The 19,627-nt window shown below is 33.6% G+C and overlaps 1 protein-coding gene across 1 annotated transcript; it reads right to left on the bottom strand.

Moving 5' to 3' along the window:
- Window positions 1–2,852: 2,852 nt before the first annotated feature.
- Window positions 2,853–4,610, bottom strand: LOC111912965 (transcription factor RAX3). The gene is made up of 3 exons (XM_023908687.3): window positions 4,211–4,610; window positions 3,900–4,029; window positions 2,853–3,807 (listed from the first exon to the last, which is right to left on the bottom strand). The coding sequence occupies exons 1-3, from the start codon at window positions 4,344–4,346 to the stop codon at window positions 3,105–3,107; spliced, it is 969 nt and encodes a 322-aa protein (XP_023764455.1). The 5' UTR covers window positions 4,347–4,610; the 3' UTR covers window positions 2,853–3,104.
- Window positions 4,611–19,627: the final 15,017 nt, after the last annotated feature.

Genomic DNA, 19,627 nt, shown 5'->3' with positions numbered 1-19,627 from the left:
GCATAACTCCAATACGTATAATTCTATCCATCTAGATGAGTACTGATTGACTGAAGGAAATCATCATTTCCAATCATGTTGGTAATGAATAAATAACCACAACAATAGATAAGCATTCTGAGAATAAGAAGAGCAACAAACCATCAGAAGCAATCAATCGAACAATATAAGATCGAGCAACAACAATGAATTAACAACAACAGTAAACGAATACCAACAATCAAACGATCATCAGCAACGAAGAAACATCACACAGATTGAAAACGAAACTGCTACATTAACCCTGGATGACTGCTCCAAAACCTTCTAACAATGTATCAAACTCCGCTCTAATACCATGATAGTATTATCATATGATTATGATAGAGAGAAATTAAAAGGTTCTCAATGAAAAACATAAAAGACTACAAAGAAGAAAACTAAAAATAGATACTAGCAAAACAAAACCATAATAGACTAAAGCCTAAAGAAACCATAAACATATGGGCGAATAATATATAGGCTAACATATATAACATGAAAAGTATTCTCCTACAAGTTTGTAGTTGTGTTGTGTAGGTTTTTTTTAGGTGTCCAAAAAAGTTGTAATAGTTTCTAATTTCTTCAATTTTGACCGCGTAACATCTCGCTATTGTTCATTAATAATATTTATGTGTTGTTAAAAAAACATTACAATATGAATATCGACATACATATTCTATTTGTACGATTACATGCATATCCTTTGAGTTCTGTGTATAACAAGAACTGAATTGTTTTTCTTTCTTTTGCTTTTAAAAAGCCTTCATGAACGAGTATATATTGACTGAGCAAACACTTGACTTGGTCCATATTGTTGAGCTCATGAGCATTATATTATTGATCTTGTGCTCCACTATCCGCAGCCACTTTATTGACCTCACACAATATTACATATGATATCACATGGATTGGATCACACCCATGATGCTCCTAATTGAGCCATATTTTAACAAATATAAATTACCCTACTTAATTTCAAACATACTTTTATATATTCCTAACTATATATTGTACACATATTAAAAATATTTTATTGATTACTAATCAGTAGAACAACAGGCTAACGTAGATTAGTTAAATATACACAACCTAGTTGCCAAACCCATGGCCGGAAGATCAAGAGCCATGCACTATAACTTTTTAATACTGGTCACGAACGTGGCTTACAAAAAACTCTGAAAAGATCAATCAATGGAAACATATGATTGTTATATACAGTTTCTACTGGTACCTACATGACCAAGTCCATATCTAGTGCCATATGGGTTAACTCTTGCAAGCTTGTGACTGTTTCCTTTTGAAAATTTGTTTACTGGGACCAATCTTGTCTCATAAAGTTTGCCAAACCATTATAAAGTTTATTTTTGAGATGTCATTTTAGCATAAAATCACAAAGAAGTTGATGTTGTACTTGCCATTCAATTACATCGAATACCCACTAGTTGAAATTCTGGACTTTTCATATACCTATAAATAATCTACTTTACAAAGAACTTTTCAAACATTTCTTTACATATTTCTTTACATACCAAGTACAACTAAATTACGAGACCTTTTTCCATGCTTAAGAAATGAATTAAAGGTAATTAAATAATACCAATAATTTATGTTAAAGCAAAGAGTTGAAAATAAGCTCTTGCTTGAGACGAAAAAGCATATGATGTTGACTCGTTTTGTAAATGAGATACATAGTGATGCGAAATGCAAGTTGTTATCGTTACTTGCATTGATTTTGTTAGATAGAAATCATTTTGATTAAATTTTTTCATAATGGTTGTTCGGGAACAAAAGATTGTACATATAAAGGGAATCTTTATTTTGCCTAACATCTAGAAGCTTTAATTTGGATGTAATTAATAAACTGTATTGAGTATTCACTGTTCATTTGATTATCTTTTATAAATTTCGTAAATTGTCCTATACTTCACTCAAAACATGATTTTTAATTTTCATGTAGTTGAGTATAATCAAATACGACATATATATTTGATGTGCAAGCAAATATTGTACATCCATATATTGATCGATATTTTTCTTTTGTGATAAAAACATGTATATTATGCAAATGCAAATTAATATGAAAACATGGAAATTCCAAATCTGAAAAATGGGTAGAGAAATAACAGTAGGCAATGCATGAATTTGACTGACTATGTGTACATGTGGGGAATGACTAGTGCTCCTTCTAGGTGTATACAGCCATGCAGAAAAATATAAAAGAATGCAGCCATTTCTTTAGTTACCCTACGTGCCCATCAAGGCGTCACAAATTTCTCAAGGAAGAAGATTAAGAAATAGTTGTCAATAATGTGTTGCAAATTAATTATGATACTAACTAATTCCAAAAATTTCTTGGTTACAAATACTTTATTTTTCCGTTTATCTATATCTACATATAATGAAGTGTGCATTAATCACTTTGGAGCGTTTTCATTTTATAGTTCTTGTGCATATAAAATGAAGTTAATTCTATGTTTAATTTGTGCAAAATGATGATGATGAAGAACGATAACTAATAAATAACTAAGAATTTCATCATTCTATAATCATCGCAACATGTTGCTATCTAGTTTTTCTATTATTTCAGAACTAACATATCATTATTGAAATTTATGGTGTATTATGCACCTAATTCATAATTATTATTCATGTAACTATAACCAACACGTTAACTAAATGTTGTCAATAAAAGTATATATATAAAAGCTGGAGACAAATGATTTTAGTATGATCTTTCCACATTCGTATGTTTAGTCGGATATATCCTTCTAAAATTCCTATATTCCAGTCTATTTCCATGCAATCCCACTTAATAATTCTACCAGGTAAAGTACGAATCAATCTACTTGTATATTACACATAAAATATATAACGTGAGGATAATGAAAGTAGCGTACAAGAAAACAACGTTTGCATGAGTGTAATGGATAAACAAAGAAATCTCAGTAAATCAGAATGAAAGTGATAGTGAATTAAGAAAAACAAATTAAATAAATACCCCATGAAAATGCCACAACGATTTGTCCTCAGATAGATACGATGTCAACACTTACCGCATGCTAATTTGTACCCTCCCTAACCTCTTACTGAAATCGACTTGGCTGCTGATCACGATGACAATTTTGCAGTAACTCACGTCGACAATCTTCATAACCCATTTGAGGAGGAGCGCATACAAGAGGATCACCCCAACTAGGAGTACTTTCTGCAGAAGAACTTGTACAATTGCTTCCATTAATGATGTTATCCAAACCCCCTATCAACCCATCAAACTGCTCTATTTGTGTCGTGTTGTAAACCAATTCATTGATCTCATAAGGGTAATTGTTGAATTCTTGAAACAGGTTTATTCCATCCCCATTTGGATAATAGTGTGTGTTTGCTAACTGGGGATGATAAGCGGTTGTAGAGATAGGTTTTTCGTCACAGTTGTGGTGGAACATTTCGGCTTGGTTTGAGGTTGTGTCAAAAGGGTATTGGTTGAAATTGGGAACTTGGTTTTTGACATGAAGTTGTTCTTGATGATGTATATCAGGGTTTGTGAGAATCAAAGGGTATTCTGAAGGCCAATATGATTGATAAAGATTCATGCTCATGCATAAAGATGGTGGCTTTAAATCGTCAAACACCTCTCTCTTCATTTCTTGCTTGACTTGCGCACCTTTCTTTGACGATTGTTGATCTTTACGCTGCTTTCCCAAAAGCTTTTTCTTTAGCCTCGTGTTCCAGTAGTTTTTTATATCATTATCGGTTCTTCCAGGTAATTGCGCTGCGATGATAGACCACCTTCAAAACAAATTAACAATTTATCATGTTCTTGACACATATGTAATGAATCATGTCATAAAAGAAAGTTGAATATTCATCCCATATATTACCGGCTTCCAATACTAAGATATAGAGTGCAAATGATGTGATCTTCTTCTTCGGAGAAAGATCCATGCTTTATGTTTGGACGAAGATAATTTAACCATCTAAGGCGACAACTCTTGCCACACCTTTTGAGTCCTGATCAATTAATTAAAAGTTTAAAACTACTGAATATATATATAATAAAGTTGTTAAAGTTTGATCAAGATTATAGTTAATTATCTTGTGTCAAACATTAAAACATATATACAAGATTGATTAGATCAGCTTCTTTGGGTGTTATTTTATGTAATGGTTGAAGAAGGTGGAAAAGGGTTACCGATTTTGTGAGGTAGAGCAATCCAGTTGCCTCCGGTGCCATGTTCTTCAATGTAAGACTTGAGTTTGGCATCTTCTTCAGGTGACCAAGGACCTCTTTTGACGTTGGCTTTGTCACAGCAAGGTGCTCTTCCCATTGTAATTATTAGGGTTCTTGGTGATGCCTTTTGCTTCTAATTCTGCTTCGATCAAGTGGAGTTGTTGATGTTTGGTTTTATCTCTTTATTCTCATATACACATGCCTTTAGGGTACATGATGATGATAATAATAATATATCTACAGATATATAAATATAGATATACAGACAGAGAGAGGGGGTGAGGGGTGTTGTTTGCTGGAGAAGAAAGATGAGGATTAAAGAGAATGATCACTGGATTTTCAAAAAGGTGAAGTTGGAAAAAGAGGCATGAAGCTTTGAAATACTATTAGTTATATTAAATTAAATTAATTAAAAATTAAGAGTAATAGAATAAGGAGGCAACCCGGAATGACACAACTGTTAGCACCAGGTATTTTCTCATTTGTCTTTCTCCCACCTCCAGAATCTCTGTCGTTACATTGTTATTTTTATATGCATTCGTTTTCTTTACCAGTTTATATTTAACAACAATTTATATCCAAGTAATTGTATTTTTATTTTATTTTATTTTTTACTTTTTTGGTTTAACCACTGTTTTTAAAATCTTTCCAATAAAACATCATAAATTTCGAACTTTTTTTTTCATAATAACCACCATTAACTCTTTTCTATAACTGGCAAATTTAGAATAGAAAACCGTCAATTGATTCCTTATACAAGTGAAACTAAAAAAAATTGAAGAATAAAAAATTCTAGTTATATTAGTTTGAATATTTAAACATAATTCAGTAGTTATAATAAAGTTCTTGCAATTTGGCTAAGCCAAGTCTTATATCTTGAAATATTTTCATAATTATATTATTATCGACACTTTTTTTTTTTTTTGAAAAAGGACACTACATTGTCACTCAAATTGATCATCCAATTTGTTGTTTATATTAATCTTTATCGACTTTGTTGTTAAAAATATGTGATCCATATTTGTTGCCATATTTGTTGTTACAACCAGTAACATCATTGAACTTCCAATAGAAGATAAATCTTAGAAAATATTTTATGCTTTTTTTCTTCAACCACCTTTTGGTAAGGACTGCAATGCTCTTCAAACCATTAAATCGTTCATTTTCTCGCACTTCTTTTACATAATTTCCAAGTTTTACTTCAAGAACTTGAAAATCATATTTTGTTGGAAGCTCTTTCCGCTAAAGTGTTGCTATTTTATTTATTTTATCCAAACTAAAGGCTTTCAAAGACTCACTCGGACACAAACAAACATTACAAACAAGTAAATTCGTGTTGCTTTTAACTCTTGAAGTTGCATAGAAATCAACATCTTAAATACATCAACATGATATTAGCACAAATTGTTAACCTTTAAATAAAAAGAATCTTTTATATATTAATAACTAATGAAAAACACAATAAATAAATAATCAACCTCATGGTCGATAGTAGCACACATTTCTAACATGTGAACCTCTTCAACGATTTCATTATATCATGCGTCTTCCATATGGACCATATCCATGACTTTTATTTTTATTACAAAACCATGTAAACTTCCTTAAAAGTGGTATCTATCGGGGATCCTTAATTTCTTATTTCTTAAATTGCTTTTTTAAAACTACTTACTTGATTCATGGCATTTATAATATCTTGGTAGTTTCTTTGTAGTGTTCTATTTAAATGATATGTGACTCCCAAGATATCAATCATCAAGTATAGATGAAAAACAAAATCGAACGCTTTGAATGACTTTAAGATGCAAATTGCTTCAGGTTTATGATCAAGATCATCGTTATTTTTACCAAGGTCTTTAAGTAAGTCACAAATGGAACAATATATGGTCTCGATATTTAATAAATATGAAAAAAAAAAACCCATCCACTATAAGATGGTCGGTTAATACGTACTTCTTTATTCAAATAGGTACAACTGTCAAGCTCACCTAAAATATACCATATATACAGAGTTAAGTAGCACAAACAACTTAAAGTATCTACAAATAATTAAATAGTCAATTCATTTACTATAATGCAAACCTTGAGTCAATGTTGTCATAACTTAGTTGGTTGTTGTTTTTTCATAAAATATTTTGTTGTTTATAAGAAGATCTAATAAGATTTAAGAATCCACAAACCATGTCCAAGAAATCATTAACATTTGTGTGATTCTTTGCAACAAATACATAGGCTAACTATAACTGGTGAGAAAAGCAATGAACAAAGTATGCTAATTTTGTTTCATTCATAATCTAAGTCTTTAATCCGTTGAATGCATCACTCATATTACTAGCACCATCATATACTTGTCTTTTGATCCTAGTATTACTCGATAATATAAATGGTAGCCTTTGATGACCAATTTAAAGTGTCACTAACATTTCTAAGACCAACAAAGCTTTGTACAATTTCACCTTCTATTAACAAAACACAAAATCAGTGACAATTGTTCTTTACATGAAACATCATGTGACTCGATCGTCTACTAAAATTGTAAAACAAATATTTTTCAAGATCTTCCATAATTCAACATTGCATCTGAACACGCATACAAATATCTTTCTGGATTTCACCGCGTTTCATTTATACGTTTTTAAATCATTCTTTCACATAACACGATCTACAACATTAAATCAATCGGCTAACCATTGTAATAATTCATGAAAGTTAGCTTCATTTTGTGAGTCTTCATTCTCGTGATGATCATAGAATGTTAGTCGTTGTCACTATAGAATTCTAACACAATCAATTGAAGCATTCAATTGACAACAATATTCTATTTCTTTTAAACTAGGTTTTTTTTGGAAATAGAAATTGTAACGGACTGTCTTTAGGTGATCAAATTTTTACACATAAACAACAAGAGTATGTCGTGTTGCAACTTTGTGACTTTCTATTCGTGATTTCCTATTCCATGCTTTGAATTCGAATTTCGAAAAATTAGTCCACCTTGGTTTGGTACACTTGGTTTAGGTAGTGGCTAATATAAACAGAATCTGTCATCCTCTTTTACACTACATTTGTTAAAGATTGAATTGGTTTAGTATGTCTATTTCGAAACTGTATTTCTAGTCTTTGTATATTTTGTGTTTGTGTGTGTGTGTGTGTGTATATATATATATATATATATATATATATATATATATATATATATATATATATATATTAGGTGTGGCCATTGGCTTATGTAGGCACCCAACTTTACTTCATTGCATTGTAATCCTTTACATTTTTCCTACTCATCATACATCATACATACTTATAAAGCTAGCATTTTTTCTTAAATCTCATGCATTTGAAACCTCCATTCTTTTTTCCTTTCACCACATTCATTTGAAACTCCCATGACTTTTCAATTTCTTTATAATAATAATTATAATTTGGTAATTAGGTTAAATAAATATCAAATCTAAAGTGTATTCATATATAAACTAAATTTCAATATATAAATAATATCTTTAATTCTACTTATAAAATTATGTTTTTTAATTTTTTAACATATTATACTTAATTTATTAGTTTTAATATATTGTTGTATGTAAACCATTATCATTTTAAAGGTATAATTTTTGAACAATTTGTATAAAATACTTAAATTATTAATTAAAATATAACATTATAGGCTCAACTTCAATATAAATTTTATTTAACTTAAACAACCCAAAAATTATTTTACAAATAGTTAAAAGTGATAAATTGTAGTGTCTTTCTAATAATGATTGTATGTTGGTTAATACGGTTAAATAAATATCAAACCTAAAGTGTAATCATAAATAGACTAAATTTCAATTTTAAAATAATATATTTACTTCTATTAATAAAGTTATGTCTTTAAATTTTAACATATTATAATTAATTTATTAGATTTAAAATGTTGTTGCATGTAAACCATTATCAGTTTAAAGCTACAATTTTTTAACAGTTTGGACAAAATACTTAAATTGTTAATTTAAAATATAACATTAGAATGTCAACTTAAATATAAATTTCAGTTTTACTAAAAAAACCAAATAATATTTTGTAAATAGTTAAAAGTGATAAATTATAGTGATAAATGCAAAAACTAAATTGTAATATCAGTTTAACTAAAATATTTCCTTAATATATTTATATAATTGTTAAAAAATTTCAAATAAGTAGGTTAAAATAACTTATAATAAAAATAGTTAAAAATAACTCTATATAAATTATTATATTGTTACCTTTAAAATCAAAAAATAATGTTTGATGTTTTAAATAATTATAATGATAGAAATTAAAACATTAAGCAAATAAATTTTAAAAAATTAATTAACAATAAAAACAACTATAAATAACATCAAATCATATGTTATATTTAATTTTATTCATGTGTAACTCGCGAGTAGAAGTCATTCAAACGATTGAGATTATGAAATTATAATAAATGTATATATTATCATATAATTCAAAATAATCAATATATTATATCAATTTAGTATATACAAATTATTATATCAAATTTAACAACAACGTTATTGTTATATTTAAAAAATCATATATTTGTAAAGACTTCAACTATGTAGGTGTTTCTGCGCAACGTGCGGGCATTTGCCTAGTGTTCTTATATAAGGTGTGGCCTTAAGCTTATTAAACACTTTTTGCTTTAAATAACATCAAACCATAACATATAATAATATGATATCCCATGTTATCATGTTATTATATGTTATGGTTTGATGTTATGTAGAACAAAAGGTGTTTAATAAGCTTTAAATTATTGTTATTGTAGATATAATATGTTGTCAGAGCGAAAGGAAGTGATTTGGTTGAAATAGGAGTTGGAATACAAAAATTGCAAAAATGTACTAAAAATCTACATAGACAAAGCTCCAAGACCATATAGCCATGATGCACCTCCAATGGAATTACTTGAAGGGTACAAATTAACTCTCATCCATGACGCGTCCACATGCATGTCGCTTCTATCCTTACTTCTAATAATGTCTTTGTTTCATAACACAAAGTAAATGAACATGAGATAAAAGAAAGATATATATGACCGAGTTATATCTTAATATTCCCCCGCAAGACAGACAATCCGGAGAGAAGAACAATCTTGGATTGAGATAATGAAAATGTGGTCTTGGAAGAGGCTTGGTGAGAGCATTAGCTAGTTGATCATCACATGCTATGTGTTGAACCCGTAGATAGCCTTGTTCTACCTTTTCTCTTACAAAATGATAATCTACGGAGAGGTTCTTTATTCTTGAGTGGACAACCGACTTTACTGAATATAAAGTGGCACTCAAGCTATCACAGTATATGGTAGGTGTTATGGTGGATGAAATACTCTATTCACTAAGAAATGAGGTTAGCCATTGGACTTCAGTTGTTCTGGATGCAACAGCTCAAAATTCAACTTCTGTGTAACTTCTTGCAAGAGTACTTTTATGTTTTGAGCCAAGGTAAGCAATGTATCATGTAGTTTTTCTATAGTTGTCTTTGTCTCCTGCCAAGTCAGCATCAGTGAAGGCATGAAGTGTAATAGGTGATTTTCGATTTAGAACTATGTCATGATGAAGAGGACCATGAAAATATCTTGTTAATAATTTTAAAGTTGTCCAGTGTAGAAAAGTAGGAGCATGTGTGAATTGGGACAAGTGATTCACTATAAAGGAAACGTCCGATAAGGAAAGATATTATGAGGCACCAACGAAGTTGTGATATTCAGTTGGTGATAAATGTGGTGTGCCGCCTCTTAATGTAAGAGTTTCTAAATTTATTATAGGTGTTGAAACGAGTTTGCAAACTGTCATTTTTTCTCTAGTAAGGATATCAAGGCTATACTTTCGTTGGGAGAGTATGATACCATTGGAGTAGGGTATGACCTCATCACCGAGGAAATATTATAAAGAACCAAGATCTTTTAGAGAGAACTTGGTTGCATGGTGAGCTATAGAATTGGATAAGTGAATAGGAGATGGACATGTGATAATGATTTCGTCAATATAGATACGAACAAGAATGAACAAAGAGCTATTTTTTAGAATAAAAAGATATGGATCTAAAATTGTAGCTTTGAATCCAATGGAGATGAGATAGGTTTTAAGTTCGCCATACCACGCATGACATGCCTTTCGAAATCCATACAATGCTTTATTTAATTTGCATACGTGGTTGGGAAAAGATGGGTCGATAAAACCTTAAGATTGAGACATGTAAACGTCTTCACAAAGTGTGCCTTGCGAAAAAGCTTTGTTTATGTCTAATTGCCTTATAGACCAATTGTGTGAGATAGCTAGAGAGACAACGAGGTGTAAAGTTGCTAGTTTAAGAACAGGACTGAATATTTCTCTATAATCAATGCAAGGACATTGGTGGAAGCCTTTGCCAAAAGTCGTACCTTTAGGCGTTCAACTAATCCATCGGGTTTGTAGTTGGTTCTATAGACCCACTTGCATCCAAATAGATTTTTAGCTTGAAGGATGGACGATGAACCGTGTATTCTTGCGTTAGAGGGCATTAAATTCTTCTTACATGTTATTACGCCAAGAGGGATATTTGAGAGCTTGAGATGTTGTGGATGGTTTGGATGTGAGGGAGAAGTTGTATATATTTGAAAATCATAATTGAAATATCGAGTAGTTCTTTTAGGTTGAGGATGTGTGTTTATTCTTAATGAGGAGGTGGGGGGAGGGGGGAAGAAGAGGATTATTTAATTTAGGGGGTTGATTATTTGTGTTTGCATCGGGAGTAATTGACAGCCTAGATGGATGGTAGTGGTAGAACAAGTTAAAGATGATGATGTGGTGTTTGTAATAGGATTAGTTGAGGTGTCTAATGGAAGAGAAACACGAATCCAGTTATCAGAATTAACTAGAGTTGGATATGTAGGTGAGTTGTTGAGTTTATTGAATGGAAATTTGTTTTCAATAAAAATGACATGACGGTAGATATAGATTTTGGAGGATGTAAGATCATATGCATAATATGCACTTTGAGTAGGGGAATAGCCAATAAATTCATAGGGGGTTGATCTAGGATGTAATTTGTAGGGAGAATATGGTCTTAACCAAGTATAGCATAAACATCCAAAACTTCTTAGTTTGGAGTAATTGGTTTTTTTTCGTAATTTGGGTAATCTGTTTATGAGGTATGCATCAGTGGTGAAAAAAATGGCTAAAAGGTGATTGGAATTTGGGACTGGGAGATTAACGTAAAATTGGTTTCAACGATGTGTCGATGTCTCTGTTCGGCATATCGTTTGTGTTCAGAGGTATGGGGTGAGGAAGTGAGATGAAAAATACCATAAGATGCAAGGTGAGTGGCAAGTTTTAGATATTCACCATCATTGTTAGAAAACAGTTGTTTTATTTTGGTGTTGAAGTAGTTTTCAACAAGTTATTGAAAACGGATGAAGATATCAAGTGAGTCAGATTTCCTTTACTACTAGAAAAATACCCTTTAATGACATGCATTTTGTGTTATAAAATGGTCAAATGCCATGCAAATGGATGTCAAGGAAGCCCCTCTCGTAAAGGAAGACGACACGCATTTATGTTTCGTAAACTTATGACGTGCGTTTACGACACGTATTTACGATACACAATGTGTATCATTAAAGCCTCATTTGTAAAGAAAGACGACACATATTTTTGCGTGTCGTAATTTTAAATGTTTTAAAAATATATATTTTTAATAGGTTTACTTATTTTCAAATTGAATTACACATTTAAAGTTTTGTAATACAAAATAAAATACCATACACAGGCAAGATAAATCATTACACAAAATAGAATATGTTAAATACAAATAATTATTCCAATAGTAACTAAATGTAATAGATTGCTAATATTGTAAAACATTTATTATAAAAAAACACCACATTAAAAGGAACTTGTGAGTAAGTTATCCTTTGATAGTCTTCATGGCATCTTTAAGCCTAGCAACTTAAAGCGTCTACTCTTTTTCAACAATTTTCCTACACTTAGGGACATAAAATGACTTATGTAGTAAAACACTAAATTATGTTGTTTTTTCAAGTCTAGCCAATTAAGCATGCTGCTATTTCTTGTATTTTAACCAAAAAAATGTCTAAATAAATGATATAGCAACTTACATCTACTTATTTGTGGTAAAAGAAGCTCAAATACAAGAACTAGCAAAGTATATTGCTATTTCCTGCACTTGGGGACATAAAACGTATTATGTATTAAAATGAGTAAATTATGTTTTCTTAAGTCAAATCAATTAAAGATCTTGCTATTTCTTGCATTTTAACCAAAAACGACTAAAATGCATGAAATAACTACTTACTTCAACTTATCTGTGGTAAAATAAGCTTAAATGCAAGAAAGAGCAAAGTACACTGCTATATCCTGCACTTCGAGACATAAAAGGCCTATTCTTTCTTTTGAGTGGGAGCTCCATTATTGTTTTGTATAATTCTCTTTTTCTTTATAATAAGCCAAAAAATAATGTAGAGAAACATGCTCAAGATTCATTAAAAGATTTAAAACAAGTTTGGTCAAGCATATATATGGTAGAGAGGGAAACATAAGACCATAGCTAGCTAGTGTAGGGAACTAATAAGAAACAGAAACAATACCTATGTTATGGATGTAAAGCACTCCAAAAGTAGGAAAAGATCTATATCTGGATTTAAATGTCGTTTCCATTTTGCAATCAATGGTGACATAAAAAATTCAAGGTATTTAGGCTGCAAATCACAATCATGTTTACCATGTAAATGGAATCCATTCAAGCTTTAAACTCAAGATAAAGCAATGAAGAAATAGATAATAGAAAACACAGGCAAAAATTTGTCCCAACTTATTCTACTTTTTCAGGTGGGACTAAAAATTGTCCAACATTAATAAGCATTACCTGATTAAATTCCCCTCCAACTGCATCTGCTAAAGTACCAATGGTAGATTCCGCCTCTACATACCAAAGGCACATGTCAGCTGCTGCAGTATGATCTCCAAGTGTGCTCCCAATTCATCAGCAGCTTCCTGTAATTAATATATTTTAAATTATATGTTTCATTCTCAAACCACTGAAGTTATGATTTATTGTTTCCTCAACGACCTCTTCAAGAGTTGCAAAAGATGAGCAAGCAGAAATATTTTTTTTATTATCCAAGATTCTTCTTAAAAGACATGTCAAAACTTTTTCAAATTGTTCATCTCCCTCTAGATGCCCAATACCCTGAAGCAGACAACCAAATAACTTATCAACATTTGACTTTCAGAGTACATTGTTTCTAGCTTGTATAACTTAACATACACATATGCTTTAATTAAGAAGCATTTCCTAAAGAGGTCTAAATAGAGACATAAATCAGAACATGTTCACATAGAGCAAAAGGTATATTAGACAATAAAATGTATAATAGACAATATAAGGAAGGTTTTTTTGAAAAATAATGCTAAAGGAATGAGGAAGACACACATATTGGATCAGACATGGCAAGAATGCTCTTAATTCTCAGGTTGCAATGGAGCTTCACAATACATAGGCCTATCAAATTTAAGGTTTTAGAAGGGTACCATAGAAAAGTTAAGTTGTAAAACAGAAAAGATCTTATAGTATCATCGATAAAAGTAACTAATGTTACCTAAATCGCTAGTTTAGGATAGAAGTAGATGGACTAGCCCGATGGGAGGTGGAGCGGATATGAAAATAACCCTCAATCTCCAGCTGGCTCTGGAATCGTTAGATTTTAAGTTATGTTTCATTTATAGCCATTTTGTGGTATCTACGGTCTAAAAATTAGGAAATAATGTAATGGGGAACTGTGGAAGTCACGCCAACTTAAACAAAATTCTAAACATCTTCTTGGCGAGGAGAAGAAACATATACTATAGTAAGTATAAAGGAAGAAGCGATAGAGGGAATAAGGTTGAGAGAGAGAGAGGTTTACCTAAATTCATCGAAGAAGAAGGGTGCGTGAGTTGCGTAGGATAAACAAAGAATCATTGGAGGTGTTGAAGTTATATAAAGACTAAGGCCCTAGGGATTCTGTCTTGCTAATTCGAAGAGGTAGGGGTTTTAATTTTTTGATCGAACAGGAGGGGGTTTAATTTTTGGGGAACATTCATCCTCTAGCTATTAAAATGTGTGTTTCATTAAAAAATTATAAAGCGACACACTTACATGACACACATTTTTTGATAGACGTCCTTCGTATTTCTTTTTTCCTTCTTATCTGACACTACTTTTAGGACACACACAAATGTGTGTCCTCTATCCTTCAAATTTTAAAAACCTCACATTATTTTTAGGACACGCAAAAAATATGTATTATAAATCAATACGTGTCATTGTTCGCATTCCATTAAACGGTTGTTTTCTAGTAGAGTTTTTCATAGGATAAAGCCACGTGTATATGGTGATGTGATCAAAAATATTACATAATATTTGTAATGATCAAAGAATTCGACTGGGGAGCACCATACATCAGAAAAAAAGAGTTGTAATGGTACAATAGATGTAAGGCATGAATCATTGAAAGGTAAATGTTGGATTTTATTAATTTCACATGAGTTATAATTTTCATTAGAACTAGAAGTAAATGGAACAGATCAAGACAATTTCTTGAAGACTTGATTTTGTTGGTTGCCTAAACAATGATGCCATAAAGAAGAGTTGGTACGATGCATAGCGAGAATAGTTGGTGTTGGAAAAGGGTGCAATTCATACATCTTGTTGGTTGTTGAGCCATAGAAGAGTGGAGTTTTGGATGCCAGGTCCTTAATGGCGAAGAAAAAAGAATAAAATTCTATTAGAATTTGATTGTCAATTCATAAAGAAGAGATATATATGATGCTTCGAGAGAGAATGAGAGAGAGAGAGAGAGAGAGATGGAACGTATAGAACATTTTTTAGAATCAGCATGTAACATCCCAAAATTTCAACAAATTTAAACCTTTCAAAATCGACCCATTTATTAATAAAAGTGTTTACAAACTAATATTTCCAACAAATTATTTAAAATCAGATTCACCCTGATCTAAGGAGTTGTAAAACCAAGGATGTGTATGGTCACGCTTTCGCCTTGCCACTGTCCATTGAAGTACCTTCAACCATAAACCAAAACTGTAAGCACGAATCTTAGTAAGTACCCCCAAAATGCCACCACAAAAACAGATAACATATACCAACAAGCATGCTCAAATACTCATGTGTTGCCCAATCAGCCTTGGACTGGAATACCAGGCGTGTCTACGATGGGCCCAGTCATCCTCGGGATCGAATACCCTTGTATCATAAGATAGTTAGCCCAATGAACCATCGGGTTGGAATAACCCTGACCTGTTGCCCGATGCACAAAGCAGTCCAATCTCATCATATGCGATAACAATCATGCTGGGTACAATCTACCATTAGGTTGGAATACGCCATGCCCAGTCAACCTTCGGGTCCAATCATCCCTCGGGATGGAATACCCCAAGTTGGAATGCCAATATAAATAACAGGTCCAGTCATCCTCAGGATAGAATACCCTCGGGCCCACTCAACCATCAGGTTAGAATGCCCCCGCTCTGTTGGCTCACGCACAAAGAAGTAAAGCCTCAACCACCAACCAAACACGTGCACATATAACAGATAATCATATAATAGTCTACAGCTATTCAGACAGATCTACAGATGACCAAGCATAGCATCATCCTATATACCAAGATATCGAATCCAAATGGGCGGTCTTGGTTCCTTCGACCCGCAAGTATAGTGAAGAAAGGTCACCTCACAAACCGAATAGAAGTTAATGAGGTCCTGTCCGAATCTCAGCTCTCAAACCAACACCTACTCCAACCGAATGACCAATAACAAACAAAAACACAACAATACTCAAAATACCATTAAGCTCAAACTTGGTAAAACTTGATCAAAGTCAAAGTCAATTGTCCAAACTCACTGAGTCAACTGAGTTAACCCAGCCGAGTCAACCCAACCGAGTCAACTCTACCGAGTTGACTCACGGTATGTACGCGGGGCATATGCAGCTTCGCATGTTCACCACCATTAAGGTGGTTGACCTGATACGCAGGGCGTACCCTTGAAAATCCGAAATTCCCTTTAAGAGCTTAATGGCTTAAGCTCTTACATCCATAATTCAGGTCTATGGCCAAAATCTTCCTAGGAGTCATAAAATCCCCAACTTTATGACCTAGCATGTCCAATAAGTGCTTAACACAAGGTCTTATTCCATTAAGACCTTTACAAGATGTATAGAGAAAAACTAACCCTTGTGACTTCATTTTTATGACTTAGGACCCCTCCTAGGGTCTGAAAGTATAACTCTATCGTCAAGAACATGCCATGCTCAAGATTTAACATTTTAGGATAAAAAAAGCATCACTAAAACACCCATATCTAGATCTACATGATTGAAAGATAAAGTTGCAGGCCTTATACCTTTTGAGGTTGCCAACAAGCTAGAAATCCCATATCTACAATGCACTCCACTCCAAGGTCTTCACACCACCTTGTTCTTCTTCCAAAACCCCTCAAACTCTCCTGAAATTTCAGAAATTGATTATTTTTGCTCTAGGGTTGCTTGAGGGTCGAAAACACTAAAAGAGGTTGGATAAGAATAGGGTTTATGTCCATAAAGGTGTTTAAATAAGCCAAGTCCTCAAAATTAGGGTTTCCTTGCCACCCTCGTATGCCCAGTTTACTAAGTGTACACCAAGCGTACACCACGTACACATGGTGTACTCCAATGTTGAAATTACACAAATGCCATTAGTACTCATGTGTACACTTTCTTAAACATAGGGATTTATATGCAATACATATAAATTTAAGGATCAACAATGGAAGTACTTTAAAACTAGATGTTATAATTCTCCCCCACCTAAATGAGACTTCGTCCTCGAAGTTTACTGTAGTAACTAGCCCAGGGCAGTGTTTCCACATCTCCTCCTCAGGTCACTCAGACGGTCCTCCCCCAGGAACCGATCTGAACTAAGAGTCGGCTCATTCAGGCGACTGCCTACCCACACCATCTTTGACTTGCTAACTTTCATTACTAGAAATCCATCACCACCTTCATCCAATTCAGATATCCACTACCTTAACTAATTCTTAAGCAAGCACAACCACCTCGAAACGGAGATGATAAGATATCCCTCACAATCCAAACCATACAGAACCCTTCCGATTCTGACTTACCTTGCTAAATCCATTGGGGATTCAGGACCCTTTGACAATCCTCTTCTATTTAACCCTCCATCCGAAAACAAGGTGACTCCAAACTTAAGTTCCAGCTCGAGAACCTTTGCAGAAAGGCAAAAAGAATGCCAACTTAATCCACAATCTCTTGGCTAGGACCGAATGTCTAGAGAGAGATCCACAAAAAACGAGAACTCTCTCAAAGATACAACACCGAATCAATTCTATCAATATGCTTACCGAGACCTGAAACCCATAACCCATGTCTGAAATTTATCCATTCATTCAATATGTCCCTTGCTTGAGAGAATGATCACTACCAACCATGCGGAAAGAGAACCCAAACACATGATCATTGGGTCCACAACCTATGTATGGAACTCGCGACCCACACCATGGGCCAAAAGACTGTCAACCTCTTTCCATCACCTTGTAGGGACCTAAAAAATGTCCTTCTCAACGCTAACCGCAGAAAAAAGGCATAACTATACCACACCCAATTCCTTTCGTAGAACTAGATGCTACCAATGCAGAGGTCGACGAAATCATGGTCGCCCACGACCCAAGAACCGGACAACGGTTGCATCCTTGATCCATTTCAAAGGCTACCACCCAAATGAGCCATGCACATAATTCAAACCAAGCCCCAATGCTACCTTATCCAACATACATACACACAATGAATTACCACAATGCATATGCTTAGAGAACCCATAACCTCATCTAAAAGAGTAGAAATACGAAAGTTCTATCGACCGACGAGCCTTAATCATTAACAGAACACATCATCTTGAACGATCGAAAAAAGATTCCATACTTGATTGGGACTGAACAGGTTCCACCAATACACAACCAACCTAAGAAGACTTCTAAAGTGATTCTGAATACCACCCAACCCAAGCCTGCTATGAAACAAAATTCCACACCACCATTGAGGGTAAGCATAACCAGAGACCAAAGGAACATAAAATATACTAAACTTTATGATAAGTTAACAAATCCATAGAACTTCAATTGCCATCGGTCAAAACCTTCAGAGAACCTTTGTTGAATGACGTAAAAGCGAATGAACAAAAACCCTCACGGGGCTGAACACGCCAAATTTTAAAACTGATTCCTTGATCGATCTCTACCCAAGATAGACTATAATTAGAAATCCATACTCCAAACTGACAATTTCCCTCCGCCGCCAATACTCGACATAGGTAATCCCAGCGGCTCCTTATCTATTGATTAGCACCCCCAGAAGGAACCAATAACTGCAACAAGCTCCTCATCACCCACTTCTTGATGAGCGATAACCCATGTGTCACCTGCACACATGCCTATGATGACCACCTACTTTATACCCCTTCCTTGACCAAACCTTGAACCTAGATCCCACATACTCGCACTGCGAATCCCTAAAAACCATTCCTCAATACCAAGAACTCGAATTGATCGACGATCCTTCAAGCAGAATACCATGTTTTCCCCCACTTAGGGTTCGAACTACCACCTACAGGTGTTAAAACCAAACCATAACTCAAACCGGCTTAACTAGGTACAACCATCCTTGACTCTGAGAATGTATAATACACGCAGGATGATCTTCTAGATAATGACCAAACAAATCCCAAGAGAATCCTGAATTTCAGTTAAAGATCTCCGAGATTTCCCAATCATGACCACTTAATGTTGAGGATTCCTTGCAAGAGCATAAGCGAATCCGATACCCGACGTGCCTATATACGAAGAACATGGACCCTTGATCGCATCACAACTCATTCATAACACATCGATCGACGTATGTACTCCTGTTGGTGCACTGTCGCCTAACCCTGCGATCAACAAACCCCAAGTTGGGATTACAACCCAACTTTGAAGGTCACAACCCTTCCCTCTCCTTCCCTCAACTCAGAAAACTAAAAAGGCAAAATCCCCACTACAGATAACAAAATACGAAACCATCAATCAACCATTATACTTCCAACTGCAATCCCCAAACCGAACATAATGATCGTTTCATCCTTGAGTTCTGTGACTTGAATTCACAGACTTGAGCAAAACCCTCAAGACCTCAAAACCACCATGCTCATCTAGGTTTGCATCAATCAATTCAAACCGATTTTGCCACTGGGGCTGAATAATTACCATACCTATCACCATGCCTGAGCAACCATATCCAAAGATCAATGAATATGGAGATACTGCCAC

This window comes from Lactuca sativa, chromosome 3 (assembly GCF_002870075.4).
Source record: "Lactuca sativa cultivar Salinas chromosome 3, Lsat_Salinas_v11, whole genome shotgun sequence".
In the NCBI taxonomy this organism is placed as follows: domain Eukaryota; kingdom Viridiplantae; phylum Streptophyta; class Magnoliopsida; order Asterales; family Asteraceae; genus Lactuca; species Lactuca sativa.
Note: the sequence above shows the minus strand (reverse complement) of the source record. Positions and strands in the feature narration are given on the sequence as shown.

Excerpts from the sequence above, each read along its gene's own strand:
- LOC111912965 (XM_023908687.3), bottom strand. The coding sequence starts at position 4,346 with ATGGGAAGAGCACCTTGCTGTGACAAAGCCAACGTCAAAAGAGGTCCT. Across the intron at positions 4,030-4,210 it reads TGCTCTACCTCACAAAATCG|GACTCAAAAGGTGTGGCAAG; the intron begins GTAACCCTTTTC and ends TTAATTGATCAG. Across the intron at positions 3,808-3,899 it reads TATCTTAGTATTGGAAGCCG|GTGGTCTATCATCGCAGCGC; the intron begins GTAATATATGGG and ends TTTGTTTTGAAG.